At 42.9% G+C, this 23,454-nt stretch overlaps 5 protein-coding genes across 8 annotated transcripts in view; 2 read left to right on the forward strand and 3 right to left on the reverse strand.

Annotated features, from left to right (window-relative positions):
- LOC146967942 (uncharacterized) lies at window positions 1–3,038 on the reverse strand. Its single transcript, XM_085761629.1, has 3 exons — window positions 2,277–3,038; window positions 1,720–1,825; window positions 1–1,403 (listed from the first exon to the last, which is right to left on the reverse strand). Exons 1-3 carry the CDS (start codon window positions 2,291–2,293, stop codon window positions 1,137–1,139), a joined length of 390 nt encoding a protein of 129 aa, XP_085617755.1. The 5' UTR covers window positions 2,294–3,038; the 3' UTR covers window positions 1–1,136.
- LOC146967943 (archaemetzincin-2) lies at window positions 2,561–7,000 on the forward strand. Of its 2 annotated transcripts, none has more exons than XM_085761628.1 (7): window positions 2,561–3,234; window positions 3,577–3,865; window positions 4,139–4,312; window positions 4,433–4,561; window positions 4,859–5,022; window positions 5,196–5,372; window positions 6,238–7,000. In XM_085761628.1, exons 2-7 carry the CDS (start codon window positions 3,577–3,579, stop codon window positions 6,391–6,393), a joined length of 1,089 nt encoding a protein of 362 aa, XP_085617754.1. In that variant the 5' UTR covers window positions 2,561–3,234; the 3' UTR covers window positions 6,394–7,000. The 2 variants fall into 2 exon arrangements, with proteins under 2 accessions (XP_085617754.1, XP_085617753.1); XM_085761627.1 differs by having other exon boundaries at window positions 3,174–3,231.
- LOC146967944 (monocarboxylate transporter 7-like) lies at window positions 6,987–12,100 on the reverse strand. Its single transcript, XM_085761622.1, has 6 exons — window positions 11,867–12,100; window positions 10,098–10,340; window positions 9,853–9,996; window positions 9,626–9,754; window positions 8,401–9,396; window positions 6,987–7,973 (listed from the first exon to the last, which is right to left on the reverse strand). The coding sequence occupies exons 2-6, from the start codon at window positions 10,336–10,338 to the stop codon at window positions 7,669–7,671; spliced, it is 1,815 nt and encodes a 604-aa protein (XP_085617748.1). The 5' UTR covers window positions 10,339–10,340; window positions 11,867–12,100; the 3' UTR covers window positions 6,987–7,668.
- Window positions 11,600–21,445, forward strand: arsg (arylsulfatase G). Of its 3 annotated transcripts, none has more exons than XM_085761623.1 (11): window positions 11,600–11,710; window positions 12,640–12,879; window positions 12,971–13,206; window positions 14,046–14,160; window positions 14,396–14,542; window positions 16,529–16,743; window positions 16,824–16,904; window positions 18,496–18,604; window positions 18,823–18,943; window positions 19,057–19,147; window positions 20,060–21,445. In XM_085761623.1, exons 2-11 carry the CDS (start codon window positions 12,653–12,655, stop codon window positions 20,353–20,355), a joined length of 1,638 nt encoding a protein of 545 aa, XP_085617749.1. In that variant the 5' UTR covers window positions 11,600–11,710; window positions 12,640–12,652; the 3' UTR covers window positions 20,356–21,445. The 3 variants fall into 3 exon arrangements, with proteins under 3 accessions (XP_085617749.1, XP_085617750.1, XP_085617751.1); XM_085761624.1 differs by having other exon boundaries at window positions 11,656–11,706; XM_085761625.1 differs by lacking the exons at window positions 11,600–11,710; window positions 12,640–12,879 and having other exon boundaries at window positions 12,984–13,206; window positions 14,046–14,152.
- LOC146967946 (WD repeat domain phosphoinositide-interacting protein 1-like) overlaps window positions 20,763–23,454 on the reverse strand; it is a 7,696-nt gene continuing 5,004 nt past the window's right edge. The window contains exons 11-12 of the mRNA XM_085761626.1: window positions 23,117–23,256; window positions 20,763–22,192 (exon numbers count right to left, since the gene is read on the reverse strand). Of these exons, the coding sequence (XP_085617752.1) occupies window positions 22,071–22,192; window positions 23,117–23,256 (262 nt within the window). The 3' untranslated portion in view covers window positions 20,763–22,070. The remainder of the gene's footprint in view (window positions 22,193–23,116; window positions 23,257–23,454) is intronic.

Raw genomic sequence — 23,454 nt, forward strand, 5'->3', positions numbered from 1 at the left:
TTCTCTTTCAGTAACACTTTATTTCAATGTCATGATTTGGAAACATCACATAAAATATGAATCACTATCACTTTCACACCTCTTATTTTATTTGCAACACAGTGTACTGGTCATAATAAACCATCCATCAACAGGTATGGCTGACAGGCTCATGACACACTTATACACACGATGTGTTAAATGTTAAAAGAAGTCAACACCTGGCTGTAAAGTTATTTCAGAGAGCCGTTTCTTGAGAGCTTGTTTTTGTTAGGAGCACTGTGCTGAACGTTCTGCTGCCACAGCCACAGACTGCAGTGCCTGCTCTCAGCTCTATAATTAGCCAGGGTCCAATCTGAGGTTGCATTTTGGTGGTGAGGCCCATGAAGAATCTCTGTTCCATTACCTTGAACCTACTGACTTGCCACACCTAAATGTCCTAAAGTCATTTCAATAGTGAAAGTAACAAGCAAAATACAAGTTACTCTAACTTTATTACTTTGGTTAGAGAAAACACATAAGGCCTAAAATGTTGAACTCGATTGTTTTACTAATGCTCCTTGGGAGTCGACCTGTTGGCCTCCGTCAACTTCCTTTGTGAATGGGATCACAACTCCCACCTCATAGATACAAACGCACGACCGACTTCCCCAGCCGAGAGTAAACAGAATGAGGAGTTATTGAGTAAAGTGCTTAGCTTTATTTAGTCTTGCAAGCACTTTGGATCATCATCACACTTGTCTTGTGATTAGCACCAATGAAAATGTCCACACATCAATGCACGCATGTAAAGAGAACGATACCTCTTTATAAAGTGCACAGGGTGCGTGCACGCACACACACACACACACACTAACACACATACACATCAATACTGCACAGAAAACCACAGTGGCTGGGCCATGGAAAGGCGGATGTGCTTATGGTCTTGACAAATGGTACATGGCGACGTGGGGATGAGCCTGTGTGCCCAAAATCTGTAAACCTCCCCACACATCATTCCCTTCTCCCTGGCCCGCGCGTGTGTGTGTATGTGTCGCTTGAGGCTTTCAAGGAGAAGCCACCGTGCCAGTAGTGCCTGCACTGATGGGCGAGGGACAAAAGGTCAGGAGGTGGGGGGTGGGGGGGTGAGGGGGGGTGGGGGTCAGAGGTCACAGTCATGTCGAACCCGGACGCCCTCTGGTCTGCAGACTGCTGAAGTGCGCCTCCCTCAGGACTCTGTTGATGTAGTCGTAGGAGACGCTGCTGCTGCTGCTGCCGTTGCCATGGAAACCGTGCTGCAAGGAGCTGGCAGAGTCGTCAGGCTTCGGGCTAGGGGAGTGCAGGCTGATGCAGTTGTTCTGGCTGTGGATGCACGGCCTGGTGGTGACCACTATCGCTCTCTCTGGACTACTGATCCCATTACTGCTGTCACTGCTGGAAGACTGGAAACACAGAACAGAGGGGGGGGAGGGGTGTTGGGGGGGCTCTGAATGTCAGCTTCATGGAAGAAGACCCTTTAAATAAAATGCTAAGAGCTTTTCCTGACAGTGGTGCATTGCATATGGATTGCAGAATCATATATTTATATGCCTGATGTCGGGTTGATGCACTATCTGCAATATAAACAACAACACTTTATCACCCCTGTGAAAGAGAATACACACATATCCTCGTCCAGTAGATAACTTTCATTACATCGTCAGGCGAAATCTATAAACCTGTATCTGTGTGATGGTCTAAAGATCAACTCAGTCTCACCTCTGAGTCCAAATCTGATACCAGCAGAGTGGAGCCCCCTCCTGACCTCTTGGCCTGAGGACTCAGCTGCTGGTCCTCCTCACTGTCACAACTACGGTGTCGCTTCCTGTGCAAAGAAGAAAACAGACATGGAAGAGGGTGTTCTACTGCCTGTACCACAGAGGACTGTGAAGTGAACATGAAAAACGACAGAGATAGCGTGGCTCAAACGATGCAGGGAGGTGGGGGAGAGGCAGGCTATGAAAAAGAGAGAGGGACCAAAAATAGCAACACACACTCAGTTACATGATCAGACATGTGGCACTCCCATTATGAGAACAAACATGACTACAAACATAACTTAACTGGATTCTATGATTTGTTTGAACGTACAACCACATGGGTGTATTAACACTGCATTGTCACAGTGGATTGTCAAGTATTTTTCAGTAATATGATCCAGCCACGATGATGCATTACAATCAATCGACACAATGGTAAAACGTAGCTGTGTGACATGATGGGCTAGTATTATTAGATGATTAGATGAGGGGTGTTCAGATGGTTCCCCGTGTTACCTGTTGTCAGTCAGCATGTCTGCAGTTTTGACGGACGGGGTCCTTTTTTTTCTTTTTGGCAAAGAGAGAGGGGTCGACACTCCTTGTGGGCCGCCGGGTCGAGATGTCTTGATTTTAAAGCTCTGGCAGGCTCACAGCTCCACGACCATTTTGCAGAAACTCAGTATGGCATCTCATCAGGAAGTCCAGGACGTAGATATGTGTGTGTGAGCTGTCTAAAGCCGGTCACAGCAACAAACCTCTGCTGTGGTTAGTCCAGTCCTGCCACTGCTCCACTGCTCCGAGTCCAGCCCGCCCTGCCGACGCCTAAACCGGTAGCACAAACTGCCCGTGGACGTCTGAAAGCTAACCGGCTAACCGCTAGGCATCCTCGTTTACACAGTGAAATGTCGAGGAAGTCCAGGCATGACAGGTAAAAGGCAGCAGGGACGCCGGCTCGATGCTCCTACTCGACGTTGTATCGGCGACTCGTCGAGCTAACCGCTTTAGCCAACTACCGCTGCAGTAAGCTAACGGAAAGTTCTTCCGCTTGCGTACCCCGTCCACTCGCCGTTAACGGTGGTTAACTGTTACCGAGACTGGCTAGCACTCACACACACCAGATACTAAACTAGAAGAGATAACAATCTGATAAACTCCAAACTTGTCCGAAGTGAGTTCACCGACGTCCCAGTGGTGCTAGATGAGCCATAGCAGCGCGCCTGTCTTCGCTGGTCGTCGCTCTGTTGCTGTTGCTGCCTCAAGAAGCCCCGCCCCTCTGTTGACATGACGACACAGCGGCAACCACTTCCGGTGTCAACTTTGCTTCACTAAAACCAAAGTCCTTTAGGCAATGTTAAAGTCCTTCTACAATATAGAAATTCTCTGCTAAAACCAAGTGTTTTTTTGTCTTTTCCACCACGAAAGAGCTCATTTGTCACAGAAGAGTCTTCTCCACTGTCAAAAGGAAGACAACGTGGTAAAAGGGTAATTTCATGTAGCATTAGCATAGCAAGCTATGCACTACAGCTTCTGTGTTTGTCAGGCAGGTTTTTGTTATTAAAGTATTTGCATTGCATAACTTATATATTAATGTGATTATATATACACTTTGAGTTTTCAAACTCAAATATTTATTTTATATACAGTTTGTAATAAGCATGGATAAATATGGGATTTCTAAGCCATGTTTCAACATGACCACCTAACAGTACTACTGTATTTATATAATGGTTGTAAGATAAAATTTGAAGATAAGAACGACTTTTACAAATCCCCAAAGGGAAATTCATTTGTCTGTCAAACTTTATCTCTGCTGCAGATGAAGGTGATCCAGCACTCTGCGAAGACCCTACAAAAGGCATTGGTATCTGATAAAAAAGACTTAGTCAAACTTTACAATAAGTACACACAAGAAGAAAGGCGTCTTCTAGAGGAAGGTTTCCACCCCGGGGAGCCGGGTTCCCTCTTTCAACCCATCACAGTGCACTCTGACTCAGACTGGATCCCTGCTCACCCTGAGGAACCTCAAGACTTTAAAAGTTTCTACAGAGACCCTTACCGGAAGACACCCAATGCAAGTCACAGCACTATTTATATTCAAACCATAGGTAAGTATGTTTGGGGAAAAAAAGACGATGAAAATTGATTACCAATAGCACTAAACATGGTAAGCATTAGAATGAACACTGCTTCTCTGTACCAGTAATAATGTAAAATAGACATGATATGGGAGAATTTGCATTGAAATGATACTACTGTAACTGTATGGTTTATACAGATGGACAGGACATCTACATTATGTTCTATGGTGGTTGTTTAGACTCTGTGTGAAGCAAGTCTCATTGATGCTTAGCCTTATTTCTACATGATGTTACTTGAAGGGTCCTTTGGGGAGGCGGGGGTCCAAACTGACCAGTATGTGGAGTGGCTTCGACAGTATTGCCAAGCCTTCTTCAATGGACTTTCTGTCAGGTTGTTGCCAGCAGTTACAGTGGCTGAAACAAGATGCTCTTTCCGAGTTAACAGCAACTCACACAACCTTCAAATCCTCACTGGTATGTTTTTTTTTAAATCACAATTTGATCTAGAAATGTGTGACTGTTTGTGGTTAAATACAGAAATCCCAGACTGTCTATGATATTACTTTGTCACCATGGTTTTCTCTTGATATATAGGTGACCTGCTACGATTTCTGGGCAACAAGAAACCAGAAGATGCGTTTTGTATTGTTGGAATCACCATGATGGACCTGTACCCTAAAGACTCCTGGAACTTCGTCTTTGGACAGGCTTCTCTCAGCATGGGTGAGATTTCACCACAAAGCCATAAAGTATACATATATAACTTTCTTTGTTGTTATTATCAGTCTGCTGTTAAAACACCCTGATCCAGTGTCCAGCACAAGTATCAAAAAGAAAGGAGGAAAAGTAAACTTCACCTTATAGAGGAATGAAGTGTGTGAAACAAACATTCATGATCACCTTCAGTCTCAGATGATGTAAGGGTTGTAGCACCACCAGATGGTGCCAAAGTGAAATGCATACAATCCAGGAGCGTGTCTGTTCCTTAATTCCTCAATGTTTCTCCTGCACTCTGCACAGGAATGGGGGTTTTCAGCTTTGCCAGGTATGATGACAACTTCTACAGCAGAAATTATGCAGGGAGGCTGAAGAAATGGTTTCAGCCAGAGCAGGGTGACTACTCTGTGTTCGATGACTATTACACTCCACCCATCTCCAGCACTCTGCTGCTTCGATCATGCAAGGTTTTTCTAGCAAACATGCACTTCCACTCACTCACTTTTGACTCTTTTTAGGGGTCTTACTTCAAGGTCATCCCACCTCCTACCTTTTACCAATGCTGGTGATTAAAACACCTCTGTGCTTGTTTTTAGTGGGATGTTATCAGAAAACCATAACATGAAATATTTCTTTGCAGACAATGACACATGAGATTGGCCATATGTTTGGAATAAGGCATTGCCAGTGGTTGAACTGTGTCATGCAGGGCTCCAACCATCTCGAGGAGTCAGATCGCAGGCCTCTGGATTTCTGTCCCATCTGCCTCCGCAAGCTGCAGGTTTCAGTCGGCTTCAAAATAGATGAAAGATACAAGGTAAAAACAAAAACAAAAAGACACTTTTTATAGAAAAAAATAACATTTGATTCATATAATATTATAATAATGTTTTCTATTTAAGTATTTTTATAATATATACTAACTTGCTGTAAAGTAAATAGTTAATAGGTATAGAAAATTAAGTTAAGGCAATACCATAACATTAATTAGCACAAGTTCCTTAGAAGACTCATTAACTTTATACAACAACAGTGTGTGTTTATTTGGTTGCTCATTTACTCTGAGCTGGGTCACTGACTTCAAAGTATCACATGCCAGAGTAATCCTGATTTTCTCAGCCCACTTTCTAACAACATCTATCCCCTACACCGAGAATGTTCTTGGCTGCAGACATGGCTGGCTTCACAGCACGTCGTCTTTAACACAGTCTGAATTTTAACTTGGGTGTGCTGAGCTCGTAGCTTGAAGTTTTACACAAAATCCGACTCTTTCACAATGGCTGATTGACTTTTAACCGTTAACTGTATGTTTCAGTTTGACTATGACCACTTTTTTTTCTTCTCAGAAATTGTTTTGCACATCAGCGGTACATATTACTATGGCAACATCAATACACTGAAGCAGTCTGTTGCAACGTGCTCTTGTTTACAAGAGGGCTTCTGGCGTTTCTGGATCACAAGATAGAAATTAGACTCCAGTCAGTCAGTAATGTAAGAAAACCTACTCTAACTGGAAGCATGTGACCTCATTAGTAGCAGAGAATCTACAACATAGACCGTCTTTAAGAACTGGAGAAGTTTAAAAACCCAAGTGCATCCAAACTGATCTTTTGGACAGAATCACAATGTGAAGGGAAATGTTTTTAGAGTGGCTTCATTGGATGTTTATCTGTGTTTATTAGGCCTTACTGCACTGGATGGAGGAGGATCAGACACAAACATCCAGACCAGAAGAGGCAGCTGCTCATCAGTCTGCTTTCAGCCTTCCCAAACCCACTGAAGCCTTTCATGCATCCAAACTTTGGCTCCGCAGGTGCCTCGATATACTTGGAAAATAGATGAACTATCACATTTTCCTGTGTATCTGGATGGGATCTGGAAATGACGGCGATGTTGAAATACACATTGCTGTACCTTTTCATGTATACCATGAAACATTAGTCTGTGTTTGAGATTCCTGCTGCTGTTTGATACAAAACAGAAACTTGTGTATGACTTTTACGGCCAATTTCTAAGCAACCACAGGGCATGTTTTGCCTCGGTTATAGGCTACCCATAGAAATATACAGTATGCGAATACAGACTCCCTATACTGACACCAGTACACATTGAGTTGTATTGGTTAAAAATGAATGAGAAAACCCTTTTAAATTTGAATATGCTTTTTATTACAATTCAGGGGTACAGAACATATTTTTATGTCCAAATGAGGTAAACTGGGTTGGGACACTCATCCCGCTAATCATTTGCTCGCCTTTTAACTTTCTCTTTAATTATCTGATGTTCAGAGGTTTATGTATTTGAATATTTGGATTTGCTATGAAAGAGTATTGCAGTTTATCAATTGCTTTATCATATTCTGCAGTGAAAAGCACTTTATTCACACAGTTTATTCAAGGTAAAGATAAAAAAAAAAACATTACACACACCATTCACAGGTTCAAATCACAGTTTTATTGTGATTGAGCACATTTTCATTACAAAAATAGTTTGTCCGACATTTATCACAGTTATTGTCAGCTCAGTGACAATTTGAGTAAAAATAAAGTTGTAACCAATAACCATACACTCCTGAGCTTAATGCATTTTCTATAACGAGTGTTACAGAATGTGTGTTTTTTAGTGTTCTTGCAGCTACATTTGGTTCACAGTTTTACCGGCTATCATTACAGAGTTGATCACCAGCAGGTAATTAGTTTGTCAGTGTTAAATCGATGCATCTTCTCTCTGGAACGTGTAAAGACACCTCAATTAAGACACTGCATCACTTGTGGTCCATCTTAAGGTTCATACCTTCCAGCAATATTTCATACCACTGTCTGTTAAAACAAGTTGATTATCAAAAGTTAGTCACTTATTTTAATTTTAACAGTAATAAAAACGCTGTTTGGTAGATTGGGTATGTAAGGCCGAGGCGTAGTGCTACATCTTGTGATCTAAAGGTTTTCAAGAAGACTCTCAGAAACCAGATCTATGGAGGCATAATGTTAAACACTTCTGGTGTTCTTGTTCATTGTATCAGTGTCTCTTTAGCTCTCTGGTAGCAGCGCCCCAACAGCCTTTTAACCCCTTATGGCTCGACCCTTTTATTACCCCTATACTGTGTCATCAGCTCAAGCAAAACATATAACATCCTGAGCATCTCTTGTGGCCGCCGCACTGTTGTGTTGCGAGTTGACTTCTGCTTGAGCACAATCACGAGGGCTTTCTGTAATGTCAAGTTTTTGTTCGCCACTCTGTTCTTCTGAGTTCTCTCTTCTTTCATGTGTGTCCTGAGGTAGTTCTGACTTCCTCCTCCCACAGATTAATCTTTTCTTCGCAGGTTTCACCAAACCGAGGAACAGGGCACTCAGTGCCATGCCGGCTGCACAGGAGTAGAAGGCTGATCCGTAGTTCTTAGTCACATCCACCAGCAAACCTGGGGAGAGAGAGGATTTAAAAGAGGCAAAAGTTCACCACAAACTTTTTTTTTTTTTTAGCAAGACATACACATTTACAAGTCAAGAAGGGGGGAATGAAAGATACTTTCAAGATGCATTAGAGGAAAAGTAGGATCCATGGAGTTCACAGCTTAGTCCGTAATAAAGGCTAAATATAAACGTATCTTGTTCTCTGCTGCACCAGTTCTGGCCATCCTGTTTAAATTCTTTCTCTTGAAAATCCTTCAATTTTACACCGGAGGATTTTGATCATACAAGAGCTATTTCATTGAGTAGCCTTACAGCTCTCCTGTGGTTGTGCTTAAAGCCACTGTCTGCAATACTAACTCCCTCTGTCATTTTTATCTTAACAACAATATACAGTCAAGAAGTGTGTTATGTAGGTGTTTCAAACAGTAGTCTTACCTCCAAGTGGGGGTCCAGCCAGCCCAGAAAAGCTCTGTATGAAGACGTAGACACCAGCAGCCGAAGACATCCTATCAATGCCCACCACATCATCCTCGGCCAGCATGGGGATGTGGGTGCATGCTAGTGTGCCCATAAAGAAGCCATACAAAGCACAGCACACGGCCAGGCCATAGAACTCCGTAACCAAAGTAAATCCCACCAGATCCACAGTCATTGTGATTACACATGCCAGAAGAACAAGCAGCTTCTTCTTCTCGAACTGCTTACGTGTGAGGATCCATCCGATGGAGAATCGGCCTAAGATCTCAGCCACCGCCATGGTGGAGAGCATGTAGGTGGCACGGTCCCGCTCCACGCCGAGGCTCACGCTCAGCTCAATGATGTAGAGTTGAGGGGCGAAGAAGCCCAGGGTGGCAAACAGCCCGAACAGAGAATAGAAAATGAAGCTGCACTCTCTGAGGATGGAGAAATCTAGAAGTTTTGAATTCTTTGGAGAGAACTTTTCGTCAGCTGTTTCATTGTCCTCGTGTTTCAGTCTCTGTTGCTCTGCATCTTTATCGTTTATCTCCCCATCAGTTTCAGGTTCTGCCGTACTGCTTTCCACACTGTTTTTCTCCATGTCTGAACTTGCTTCTTTGTACAGGCAAGTCCTCTCCTCTGGGCTGCTGTCATCTCTGTCCTTCAGAGACTGGACACCTGAGTCTCCAGTGCTCACAGAGCCTCTGGTCAGTTCATTGTCCAGACTAGATGAGGTATTTGGTGCATGTGAGGTTGTATTCGTCAAAGAGTCCTCTGGATTCATGTCCCCTGCATCCTCCTGTGCACTGGAGACATCCAGTTCTCTTAGGGATAGTCTGTCAGTCTCGTGGGATGCTCTGGGTGTTAAAATGATAGGCCGCAGCAGAGCACCACAGACGATGATGCTGCTTTGCAAAGCTCCTATCACTGCCATGGTATGTCGCCAGCCAATACGGTTCCTCATTGCAGAAAATGCTGAAAGTCAAAAGAAAGTGTTCAGTTAGAGCTGAAAATGGACAACAATGAGCATGACTTTGGTACCTTCATACAACATACAGCTCTGTCACAAGGATAATGCCTGCATACAACAGAAATAAGATTTATAAAGTAAAGCTTTGTTTACATCTGTGATTCTTGTGAGTAGGGTCAATTAATTGTTGGTTTTTGTCTGGCAATAGTGGACAAGAAGGAGTGCTTGTTTCACCTGGTGCCAGGGCAAACATGGACAGGGACTCTCCCATGGAAGCCACCGCTGTAACCAGAGACCGTCGACGTGAGAAGTATTTGGAGAGGATGGTCACAGTGGGCAGGAAGGTCAGACAGTAGCCCAGACCTGCCCAATTGAAAATATGCAAGTTCTTAAGATTCAATTCAGCTAAACATGAATACAACTATGATGTGATCTTTAAAAACAAGGTATAAATTCAATACCTGAAACTAATCCATAGGTGATGTACATTTGATTGATGGAGCTGGTAAAGCTGGTGGCAATGGTACCAACGGAAATAAGCAATCCTCCAAGCATGACTACAGGCTGGAAGCCAAAGCGGTTTGTCATCACAGAGGAGAGGGGCCCTGAGGACCAACGGTGGACCAACTGGTTAGAGTAAACAAAGGTACAGTATTTCTCCCACTTACTTTTCGTATGGCTGCTCCCACTTCTCATCCGTACTCACCAGTGAAGGTCATGACAAACACACAGATGGAAACGATCCAGGAGACTCGACTGTTGGTCTCGTCTGCGAATTCCCCCATCAGGTCCTGGAGGAAGATGCCGAAGCTCTTGATGGTGCCGTAAGTAAAAGCCTCCACCACGAAGAAGGCCACAGCCACCACCCACCCCCAGCCTCCATCAGGAGCCTCTGGGTACACGTTGGGCCCCAAGAAACGCAGACACTTGGCTCCACACAGCACCATGGCTGGAAAAAGAAATGGTTGTTTTGGTCAATATTGTGCTGGTTTGATCTCACTTGCCCTCTTATATACCTCTTCTCCAACAGCTAGCCTATCAAATGAAGTGTTCCTGTTCATCCTTATCAGGGTACTGTTTAATCTACAAACACTGTCAGTGCAAATATGGTGAAGGAGGGAAAAGCAGCAGTTGAAGTTCACCCCCTTTGCATCAATAATTATATCAATGGTTTAAGTTTCTCTCTGTCAGCTCTTTTGCTTTACAGAATACCTGGAGACCTTGCACTATACCATTTGCAGCTACCCTGTTTCTGCAGTTACCCTGTTTCTTCTTCTATGATGATAATGCACAACACACCCTGGTGCACCCATGGTACCTTTAACATTGTGAAACTTAAGATCACAATGTTATGATCTAGTTTGACATCTGTGCAACACTGTTTGCCACAATGAAACATAATTTCCTACATAGAGTTCCCCAGTTGGATCAGCCTTCCTTTATTTGGTTTCATTATCTAGCTCATATTTTGTTTTTACCCCATACTTGCCCTGATTTAAAACACATTGTGTGATGGAGCTCCCAATTTTGTCAAGTTTCACAATAGATGGTGGTTTTTACAAGCTGCACTGGCATGTAAAGCATACTGTAACCCTCTTATCCCAGCTAAAGACTTTACGCACTGCCCTGCCACACTATACTAATAAAATCACTACTGTTCCCTTTAACCCACTGTTAAGTTCACAGAAACACAATTGCATTGTATAGTATTTTGTCAATCTAATACCCATTACATTTTGTAAAAGAATGCTGTCCAGGCAAAAGTATGTCACTGTGCCCACTGAAATTACATGCAAAAACAGACTTGGACACATGTCTGAAACTACAGTAATGCAAATTTAAAACCACTTGCACATAGTTAACTTACGTGGCAGCCAGTTAAGTTCCTTAGGTTATGATGATTGAGACCTAAGTAAGCTGACGTTTATCTACAGTAAGTAATGAACCTTACTTAACACATTAATATGACAAGGACTGGACTGCAAGACATCCAAGAATCAAGAGGTTTGTTATGTATAGTAGAACTGAAAGCTGCATTTAACCCATCACAGCAGACTTTATTCTTTATACAGAGATATGAACCAGGTCCCTTAGTTAAACAGGGAAAACGCATCAACACTGATATTGTGTTGTTTGGGGGTAGGAGTCACTGCCGGCCACATGTCAGCAGGGTGCTCTGTTTGAGAATCATTTACTTGTTAAAAGTGTTTTTTTCATGAGGAGGTAGAGGAGGGAGTGGTGATATGCTGACCGAGCCATATGGTCAGTCTGCCCGGATGACGCAACACAACTTCTGCCCAACGGCGACTCACGTGGTCGGTATGTCATTTTATTAACTACCCTCAGACACTTCGGGAGTAGCTTAGCCTACTTTATGTCGCCGGTTTGTCTTATAGCTATGTAGTTAAAGGAGCGTCGAGTGGAAGACTGGCCAAACCAACAGATTCCCCATAGTAAAGAGGTTTGACAACTCACCTGTGTGTCGCTGGTTTCAGACGGTTCCTTTGTTCGCTCGGTGCCGCTCCCGGTCTCCCGTTTCCGTCGCGCGCCCGGCTTCACCGAGAAATTCAACTTTCCGCATTCATGTCCACGTGCGCACGGCCACTACAACTGAACTGAACCAGACGCACGCGACGATAAGCGAGCGCTGCCGGCCGAACCCGAGCCGGCTTCATAGGTCGGCTTTCATACACGATACCCCTCCCCCTTCTCCCTTCCCCTCCCACGCTCACACACACACACACACACACACACACACACACACACACAGGGTAGCATACACAAGGGGGGAGAAGTATCTGGTTACAGTCAGGATGTCAAAATATGTGACACACACACTGATGGGAATTGTTGGTTATGTCATAAATGAATAGTTTTTTCCCCTTTATTTTTTAAGAAAAAACCCAAACTAAATTACTATAGCATCTTGATGCAGTAGGCTATATGGTGCCATTGGGCTACACCAACACCATCCTCTCTAAACATTCAGCCCTGTAGCTCAGGACTTATGTTGTCTAAAGTTACTCTTTTTCAAAAATCAAATTTCATTGTCTTTTGAAAATTGTAGACCCATTTTAAATTTGATGACAGGTGTTTTCACTGTAGCCTCAACACATGGGGCGGCTGCTCTACACCAACTGAGCTACCGCCCCATCCTGTAGGCCTATGTATTGTGATAAGTTGTGTCTTTTTGTCTTTGTATCAATGGGTCATAGACTTATGATTTAATTAAAACATATCCTTGGCAGGTTTTTACAGAAAATGGCGGAGGCTTTCACCCTATTTCTTTTGAGTGGGGTGCTGCTGTGTGGACTGCTGCTCCACACCGTGTCTGTACATGGAGCTAGGCTTGATGATGGCAGCAAGAGGCCCAATTTCATCATCATTCTGGCAGATGATATAGGCTGGGGTGACCTGGATGCTAATCAGCCTGAACGGAGAACAAACAATACACCTTACCTCAACCTGATGGCTGAGCAAGGGCTAAAGTAGAGAATTTATCATGTTCATAAGTAACACATAGCACTGATTTCATGTTGTATCATCAGTGTCTTATGTACTTATGTACCTACTTTCTAGATTAACAGACTTCCATTCCCCTGCTTCAACCTGCTCCCCATCCCGTGCTGCCCTCCTGACCGGTCGCTATGGCCTAAGAAACGGGGTGACACATAACTTTGCAGTGGGCTCTGTGGCAGGTTTGCCTGTCTCTGAAGTTACATTACCTCAACTTCTACAGAAGGCAGGATATTACACCGCCATGATCGGGAAATGGCATCTGGGCCACAACGGACCGTATGGTCCTACTAACAGAGGTAAGTGGGAGATTGAATCTGTCAGAACTCAACTGAACATAACAGTGTCAGGGCAGGTGAGAATTTCTTTACCAGTGTTGGAACGGACGATTATAAATGATTAATATCCAACAGTTGAGTCTTTTGGTTAAACCTATAGAGTCTACAAACATAAAGGTAAGGGTAAATATGAATAATTGGTTATACAGTATATACACAACCAACAAATTTAACAATTAGTAACAGAGCAATTGCTGATTCCAACACAACCTACAAGCATCTAATTTCATCAATCAGTTACAGGAGTCACATAACAGATCAAGCTGAGATGGGAGCAAACACACGTTTGCACATTAATTGTCCATTACACAGAATCTTTTCATCTCAGGGCTATGGTGTCTGTCAGACTTTCCAGACGTTTCTAGCCACAGAGTCCATCAGCCTCGCTGCAGGGAGCAGACAAAACAGGGCAAATAATCAACTCCCTGCAGCTGTGTCTTGTGAGAGAGAGGGACCGCGTGAAGCTTGAGGCGTTTGCGTTACACGCCCTCTGAGGGAGAAATCATTTCTTTAGATGCTGCTTTGCAAAGACACAGCATGAAAGTAAGATCCATGTGCAATGAGATTGTTGTTCATTCTTTGAAACTGAACCTCATTTGATGCATTATATATAAGCCAACATTATAGAGTATGTTGCCTGTGCCTGGATAGGGATGTGTGAGCATCACATCATCACCATTGGTAGAAATTTGAGTTAAAGAAGCCAGTGTGAATTTGGTTTGATAGGTAACAATACACAGTGCAGGATTAAACACCAGTGCTTTTGTGGCTGTGCTGTATTTTTGTCATCTTTTGGACAGGTTTTGACCACTACTTAGGTATTCCATACAGCAATGACATGGGCTGTACCGACATACCAGGATATAACCTGCCCCAGTGCCCCCCCTGTGATACACCTGGACCTCAAGTATTCAGGTGTGGCTCTGTGCCCCTACTTGAACAAATATTAAACTCACTAATTTAGTCTCAGTTCAACTCCATACTGGTACTAACTTCTTTCATTTTCCAAGATCATGCAAAATTGAACACTTTTTGTAGAACGTACCAGTTAGATATCTAGGGGGAAACCTACAGTATAAATGGATATCTACTGCATATGGAGAGAAGTTTCACATTTAAATTTCTTTGCTCTGTCATTCTCATGTTCAAGGGTGAAGAGGAATGCACATGAAGGCTGTTACTCCAAAGTAGGCCTTCCTTTGATTGAAAACAGCAGTATTGTGGAGCAGCCACTTGACCTGTGGACACTAACAGAACAATACAAATCTGCTGCAACCAGGATTATACACAATGCAAGGTACAGTACAGCTGTACAGACAGGAATTCATATTTCATCTTCATGCTGCTTTGTTGTTACTCAGCATCACACAGAGCACATCATACATGTGTATGTGTGAGTGTGTGTCCAGAAACCAAGAGGGTTCAGGCTAAAAGTCTATGACATCATATAACATACAATAGTTTGTATACAGCGCCCACACACACATGTTTTAATGTCAATTGCAACATTGCGCTGATTAATTTTTTGTTACTTCAAAATAACAAAAAACGCATGCAAGATGGACTTTATTTTGGAGGCTACAATGGTGCAAGTAAAGGTCATGGTCAGTCTCTTTACTCCATTAACTCGTACACCATAATAGTAGAAGCAGCTTGAGTCAACAGAATTTCACATTGTTTTGAGTTTAGTTGTTTTTGCCAGTGCTCAGCTGCTCTGAACCTTAGTTGATTAGTTGTGGTTTACTGTGTCACAGAATGTGTGACCTTGCTGTTTTTTGTTATGTTATGTTAACATGGAAAACAAGTCACTGCAATTGCACAGCTTTGTTATTTTTCCTTTATGGAGGTGATAATGCCAGTAGTAGAACTGTGCAGTACAGTGTGTGTGTGTGTGTGTCAGAGTGTGTTGTGTTAGTTTTGGAGCAGCTGGAGGAGGGAGGTGAGCCCTGCTGTTTGCAGCTGTGAATGAAAGGCAACACGTCTTCATGCTATAGCACAAGGTCATGTGAACCAGTCCAGTTGTTGTCAGTCATGTGCTTGTCAAGGCTTTTGCTCAGTCGAATAATTTAAAGGGATAGTTTGCCGTGCCGTAATCATAGTAATAGGAGTAGGTTCATTACCTTTAATTATGAGTGCATGTTGTTTTGAGATCGGCGGGGCAGAGACGCTAGCTGCTCAGTGAACACAATGGAGGTGAACGGTACAAGTCCCCTGTCCCTCATCAAACTCATCAAATACACGATCCAACAACTACAAAACGCTCTCATGGAAAAGTTGTGACCTGCACATTCACCACACTATGCAATAATAATGTAACATTATGAGAGAGAGTTGTTTCCCAGGCAAATGCGTAGCCGGAACTACATTCCAGACGGGCTGCTGGGCGGAGGGATTTCAAAAGTACAAGTAGTTCTGAGTATTTGCTGAATGGCAAGAGAGGCGAATTTGCAAAAATGTTAAACTGTCTCTTTAAAAGGAGTGGGACTAATGCAGTTTTCCAGTTAAACCAGAGAGTTGGGAAGTCTGTGTTCCTACAGAGTAAAATGAAATGGCAACTTAAAGGACTAGTGTGTTGGATTTAGGGATCTCTATCTAGAAATGGATTGATATCTTCATCAGTCTATAATCACCCAAAACAAAGAACTGTTGTGTTTTCTGTAGCCTATGTGCCCTTCATATCTACATAGGAAGGCTGCCATGTTGTACAGCCACAGTAGCCCTGATCAGACAAACTAAACAGTGGCTCTAGACAGGGCCTTCTGTGTTTTTATGTTAAACGTAGTGTCTCCTACATGTTTGGAAAGGGAGGGGCAAGGAGAGGGACATGTTCAGTTGATTGCAACCAGCATGATCCTATACACTGGTCCTTAAACTACTGCCCCATTGTTCACATTTATTCTTTCCATGATAACTACACAACATCCATAAAATATGTTTTAATATACTGTGTTCGTAAATATGAAAGACTCATTTTCACAGGCTTTTATCATCACAGACGTCAAGATGTCACAGTAACAGGAAAAGCAGAGTTACTAACACTGATAATGGCTGCTTTCCATTACAGTCTTTATCTCCGGGGTAAATGTAAAGTGTGTTATCATTAATGTTATTCCTTATGTTGGTGTGATTAGTCAAAATGTCTTCAAGAAATCTGCACTGTGTGGGGATGATGGTGGGAACCCATGTGTGAGTGGATACTTTGTGAATAAACAGTCAGTCCTTCTAATTTGCTTTAACGCAGTGAGTATAAACTATCTGACATTTTTATTAATTGTCTCTTCAGGGAGCGGGGACAGCCCTATCTGCTCTACGTAGCTTTGGCTCACATGCATGTCCCCCTGGCCCCCCCACTTCCTCCAGATGCCCCTAGCCCTGCTCACCACCAGAGTGACGGCAGAGTGTACAGTGCCAGTCTGCGAGAGATGGACGGCCTGGTGGGGGCAATAAAAAGCACTTCTGATGACACAGACAAAAACAATACACTCATCTGGTTCACTGGTAAGACCAATGAAAGAATCGTGTCTTTCACACTACCAGTGTATTTGCTGTCCAGGAAATAATCACTGTCTTATGTTTAGGTGACAATGGTCCCTGGGAGAAGAAGTGCCAATATGCAGGAAGTGTGGGACCTTTCACAGGAACGTGGCAGACCAGCAGAGGTAGAAGTTGATAAGACACTGAAAACTCCTGGTGCATTCAGGCACCTGTGGATTCTTTTAACTGCTGACACGAGGTAGCTGAGAGATCATCCAGCTGGTTGAGCAACATACCGGATGCAGTCAGTTAGCAAGGCAGCTAATCAAATTATTACTGATTGCATTGTCACTTTCACACACAAATTACTGTCAACAGCATGTTCCTTTATTTGGTAAGTCACGAGGATGATTTATTGGAGATTAGAGGAACCTATTGTAAAGCAATGGTGGCTGGACAACTGAGTCTGAGTCAGCCTATAAGCAAAGAGCTACAGTAGGAGGACAGACTTACTGTATCATGCCAAGCGTCTGTTCTTTGCATGCTTTTGCATGGTTTGGTATGGTTTGAAGTACTGGGACTAGATAAAAAGGTAAAACTGGCAGACAGACTACTGATCAGTTTGTGGCATTCAGATAAAACGGCCTACAAGGCCAGTAGGCCCAGTCATAGCAGCTTTGCCTTAGAGATACAAAGTGAACACTGTCACCTGTTATGGCCCAGCAGTTTTTGACAGCACAGCCTGTTACCTGCAGTTATGCAGTTATGTGATAGTGTAAAACACGATTGAACATGGATACTTGGCTTCCATAGGAATTCTTACCCAACTTTTAGCACATTTAACCATGTAGTGATAAGTTAGCATCGGTAGCTAGCATCATCTGCTGTTACTAGGGCAGCTGACAACCAGGGAAATACCAAGTGACGGCATGGAAAGACAGCTAACGGACGAAAATAGATCCCAGTTGGATCGATGTGTGTTGGCAATTCACAGAGGCAGCAGCCTAGTGTTTATTAGATGCCCCACTTAAGTTACAAGTTAGGTAGAGCCAACCTGTAGAGTCGAGGAGAGCCAGGGTGGAGGATGACTCTCAGGCTGCTGGTGTACAAAAGAACAGAAAGAGCATTTTAAGGAAAACACATGTCTAAGGTAGAGTTAAGACAGCTGAAGACATGGCTTTGTGACTACAAGAAAGGTGACGTGCAACAAGGGCCATAAGATAAACGGACTCTGCATTGATTGAGTCAATCAGATCAGTTGGGTCTGATTCCAACAGGTTAGTAACCAAAGCCTGTATAATATCAGAAACCATGCCATTGAGGATGAAGCAAAAGTTAACATCTAGCAATTGGCCTTGGAGAGTGATGACAACTGACAGAAAGCCTTATTCTCTCCACAATCCAAGCAAATGGATAGACAAGGCCCTGGCATATCCTTGATGTTCATGTCCAGCTTCATTTTGTCTACACACCTGGACAAGTGCTGCAAGGGCCATGGGACTAAGTCCTTGTGAGGGTTAGGGTGAATAAATTAATGAGTCAGGGTCTCTTGAGTCGTGGTTCTGTATAAGAACAGCATCGATGCATTTGTGGAACTGAAAGTACCATGGGAGGAAGCAGCGGAAGTGGCCTACAAGATGGAAACAGAGATGGCAGTAGAGGCATGATCAAAACCCCAAGGTCTCACTGTGTATTTATAAAATGTATGCTTCATGAGAGGATATGATGTGTTCAACTGCATAGTAGTGAATCTTGACCATTTTGCTGTGTTTTAAGGTGGAGGCTCAGCTAAGCAGACCACCTGGGAAGGAGGTCACAGGGTCCCGACAGTGGCCTACTGGCCTGGGAGGATCCCTGCAAACACCACCACCTCTGCCCTGCTCAGGTACTCTCATTTCATCAATACATAGAGATTCAAGTATTTTAATAGATCCTATCTTTATTGTATAAATGTTATGTATTCATGAGGACTTCCTACTACCTGGATGTGATGGATCCACTCCTTGTTGATTAACAAGGGAGATGCTTTTAGAGAGTTTGAAATGACAAAGACTAATAAAATAAAACCAGACACATTTAAAACAGTCCTTTCCTCATTTGCAGTGGTATGGACATCTTCCCGACCCTTCTGTCTCTGGCTGGAGTAACTCCTCCCTCTGACAGACGTTACGACGGCATTGATGCCACGAAAGTCCTCCTGCATGGTGAACAGACTGGCCATGAGGTACCAGCTAGTTTTTGTTGTTTATCTTACTCAGGTCTATATGAATAATAATGCTGTCACTGGGGTTTGGGTGTTAGGGTGTTGTTACAGTCATTACTTCTCTTTTTTTTTAGTTTCTTTTCCACCCTAACAGTGGTGCTGCGGGGAAGTTTGGTGACTTGCAGACAGTTCGATCAGGGAAGTACAAAGCTTTCTACATCACAGGTATCCGTCTATTATACGTCACATGTGTCCACAGTGCTAAACCAGTCTCGCCACATTGCAGCTTTACGTGTCCAAAACTAAATGTTATGACATGTCGCCAGTGCTGCTTGTTATTCCTTCCTATACCGCGATGAATGGTATGCAGAATATTAATGGTATGAAGTCAACACGGTGGTAGCAGATCTGCCAGCTGGCCTGTTTTGATTATGCAGACACATTCTGTGTCTTTCTAAAGGCAATATGAGCAGCTGCATTCTTACAGTGTTGTCAGTATGAATGAAATGTATGTCAGTAGTAGTATAAGGTAAAGTCCATTATCTAGTTTATCCCAAAACAAAACATTAAAGTGTCAAGCAAAGGGCAAAAAAAGTAGTAGGTAACACTTTACAATAAGGGTGGAGAATTAATTCATTTAGTGTTCTACATTATTAAGCATTAACAAAAATTGTTTACAGATATTAAACAATCATTATGTATTAGATGATTAGCTAAACATCTTTCATTAAATTTAGCCTATTAGTAAGCAGTTAATTAATGTTTACTACTCAAAGTTAGTAATAATAAAAGTTGAATAATGTAACTAGTTATCATTATATATGCATTACTCAGCATTAATTAACACATTAGTTTATATATTAATGCTTAATAATGTACCAACTAACATTAATTAAAGAAAACAATTAAAGTCAATTAAACGCATTATACGGATATACGCGCCGCTCCACTGGGGCTAATTTCGTCAAAACGACTCCAAATGACACCAAAGTTGTCTGGGTGAGTAAATGATCGTATTTTATGCTAGAAATAAGGTCCAGGTTGTAAAAAACGGAAATTATCCTTTACGGAACCCTTATTGTAAAGTGTTACCGTAGTAGTAAATACACACACACACACTTCTCTGTCTTCTTGCAGGTTCGTCTGAGTCATGTGGTGGTGGAACAGGAAAACAGGAGCTCCATGACACACCACTGATATTTGACCTGGAGAAGGATGAGGCTGAGGAAACCCCCCTGGAGGGGGGGACACCTGAATACCAGGCGGTAGCAGAGAGGGTCGGCCGCATGAGGGAGGAGCTGTTGTGGGACGTCGCCACCGACACATCGGTGTCGACGGCAGACTACAGCACAGACGCATCGGCGGCACCCTGCTGTGACCCGAGACTGGCCGTTTGCCGCTGCCACCCACGGGGCCGACGGGACGGGGACTGACCCACACCAGACAGACAAACCAAAGAGAAGAGCACAGATGGAAGCAAACAGATGTGGAGAGAGAAATATCCCCTTGGGATGGGCTCAGCTGTTTGTTTGTAGAATGTGTTGTTTGCAGAGGTTCAACGTCCAGATGCAGCAGATGTGCAAACAAGCAGTGAGAGCACAGAGAAGCAGGAGGTCAAACTCTGGCCAGTCATTAGTCAGGTGGTGGAAGAGATCGGGGTGAGGTCATTATCTGAGGAAAATAAGATCTATCAAAGCAGGACACTGTTTTCTACCATGTAGATCAGCCTGTAATGGCAGAATGAAACCACACTGTTCATGTCATTGACATGTTGAGCATTTAATGAGATTTAAACATTCTCAATTCACCTTTTTTAAATCAAAAGCAGACAGTGCAGAGGTTGAGTAACTTCTCAGCTTTAATGAGTCTCTATGGTAAAATGTCCAGTACTGAACAGCTCAATGCAGCGTAAGGGTGTCCTAACAGTGCCACCTTTTGGCAACTCAAATGGTATTACCATGTTACTTATTACAACAGTACTATATATAAATGTTATATACACATTATACACACAGTAAAAATCCTCAATATATAATTACGCATGGTAAGTCTATGCGTTGATGTGTAATACTTAAAACATGTTGTTGTTTTTTGCAAAAACAATATTTAATACATCAAAGTAAAAATGACTATGACTTAACATGTTAACATATTCAGCATGTCGTAAATAAAAATGTTTCAGGATATCACTGAAATCCATGGACCTATAACTTTGTCGCGTGCAGCTCCTCGTCAAGCTTTTCACATGTAGCTGTTGAACTCTCACAGACTCGTATCACAAGCTGCGTCTGCAACACATGCCATACTTACTGCATGTATCGTGATTTCAATAGTGTATCACACTTATAAAGTCTTTTCCTTTCCCGTGTGAACTACTGCACCTCACTCTTTTGGCGTGATGCATTTAATGCCCATTGATAAGCTCCGAGCTTGACAAAAAAGCCCTGATGAGAGATACTCAGATAATTCCAAAGATTTGTAAATAACAGAAATAAACAACAGCAAATTAACAAATCACTTTTTTTATCCAATTATTGTTGATTGCACTTGAACTCACCTCTCATGTGGCTTCTCAGTATCTCTCTTTAGAGTATTTTTGTGAATCTGACATCTGGTTTACTCTATGATGGCACCTATTACTGTCTCCTCTAACACCTTTGTCTACTCTCCTGGACCAATCAGACACACACATCTGGTTACTACCATGATAATATTGTGCAATTAAATGTTACTGTGATGTCAGGTCATTGTTTTAAAAAGGATTAACGGTTTTTATGGTGTAATATGGGAGTTAACAGTGAGACAGGCTTTGAATCTGTCTAAGCAAACAGCTTAAAATGCTCTGAATGTGGTGTTTTAATGATGAGTGGAGCTTCCACTCATTTTTTTTAGTGTTTTTTTAAATCTTTCTTCCTTCTTAGAAAAAGTGGGAGGGAGGCAGAATACAGAAACACCGGGAAGTAGCACTCTGGCACGTTTTGACCCTAGGCCAGCAGGGGTACATGTGGGAGGTTGGGGTGAGGCCGGGGGGGTTGGGGTGGGGCCACAATGTCTCAACATGTCAGCGATATTTTTGTCCATCCTCCCAGCTTGAAACAAAGTGAGTCTGATTGTTAAGCTGGGATGGGTGAGTTCACGGGAGGTTTGGTCAGTTACTCTGGTTGCCGACTGGTGGAAACTCGTTCTCGTCATCCAGACAGACGGGGCCCTCGGCGAATTCGTGCTCTGGGATGACCTCGCCCTTCTGGGCTCCACCGTCCTCAGAGTAGCCTAGGGACAGGAGAGAGGAGGAGACAGGGTGTTTCTGTTCTCTCCTGCTACTGATAACATCCTTATATCCACTCTAAGTTCCTCTAGCATCAGCTGCTTTGCCTTTTTTTATGCACAACCTGAGCAACCTCCATTTTATAGGTGCTTTAGATTTAGTTAATGAGTTGATGTTACTCTTTGCTTCCCTAGAAGCAGAACAACATGTTTAGACATTACTCATTACCTCTAGTCCTCAATGAACTACTTTAAAGAGGAACTATGCAGGATTTTTTACCTTAATTAAACAGCTTCAGAGTAATTGTGATGGGTAAATGACTTGAAGGGAGAATAGAGGCTCTCAGTCTCAGCCTTCCATGTAGCGTCTCTTGGCTGAAAACCAACCTTGCAAGATCAGTGCCGCCGACCCAGTGTCCCAGATCTCGTGGTGGCGGCACCGCAACACAAACGTGCTGCAGAACCTTTAATCTCTTGTTTATGACAGATAAGACTACACAAATATGCCCATCATATATAACGTTATCCACCACTCTATTGATTGCTTTCTCGCCGCCTTCATTGAAAACATGCACATGGACGGGAGGAGGGTTAGCAAAACAGTGGAAAAGCCAACAGACTTGCAGAGTTCCCCTTTAAAGTTAAAATTAATAATAACTAATGCTCCTACAATACTTTGTAATATTTTACTTAAGAGCAATTTTGCTTTGGATTTTAGTTTAACCTACGTATTTTGGATATTATTTGCATTTGCATGTGTGTAAATAAAAAAGCTCTGTGTTAAAACAGGTTGGGGGGGTTACATAAGAGTGATTGAGTTGCTAAAATGTAACACATATTGTATAAGAGCCAGAAAAATGTAGCCTACAGGAGTAATAAGTATACATTTCAGGTTGCCAATGTCTTGGAAAGGTTTATGATGAGGCCTACCCATCAGAGTGGTGGAGGAGGGTGGGGTTGAAGGAAGTGCCACAGTGGCAGCGTACGATTGGCTGGGCGGCGGGGGAGAGACGTCCTCTGGTTTCTCCTCTTCCTTCTCCTCCACCTGCTCCTCGCTGGAGTCAAACAGCCTGGAGCAACAGAGTAGGAAATACCACTGAGAAAAGCTGTAAAACCCAATGGATTAGCCTCATTTGACTTCAGGAATTACATAGTTGTTAAAATAATAGTCAAATTAATGAGGATCAAGGTGCAAAGTAGAATAACAAGCTTTTAAATACTTGTTGGACACTTCATTGCAGTTTATTGTACATTTTGAGCAATTAATA

This window comes from Trachurus japonicus, chromosome 19, assembly GCF_045865225.1.
Source record: "Trachurus japonicus isolate A0001 chromosome 19, Traja_1.0".
Taxonomy (NCBI): Eukaryota; Metazoa; Chordata; class Actinopteri; order Carangiformes; family Carangidae; genus Trachurus; species Trachurus japonicus.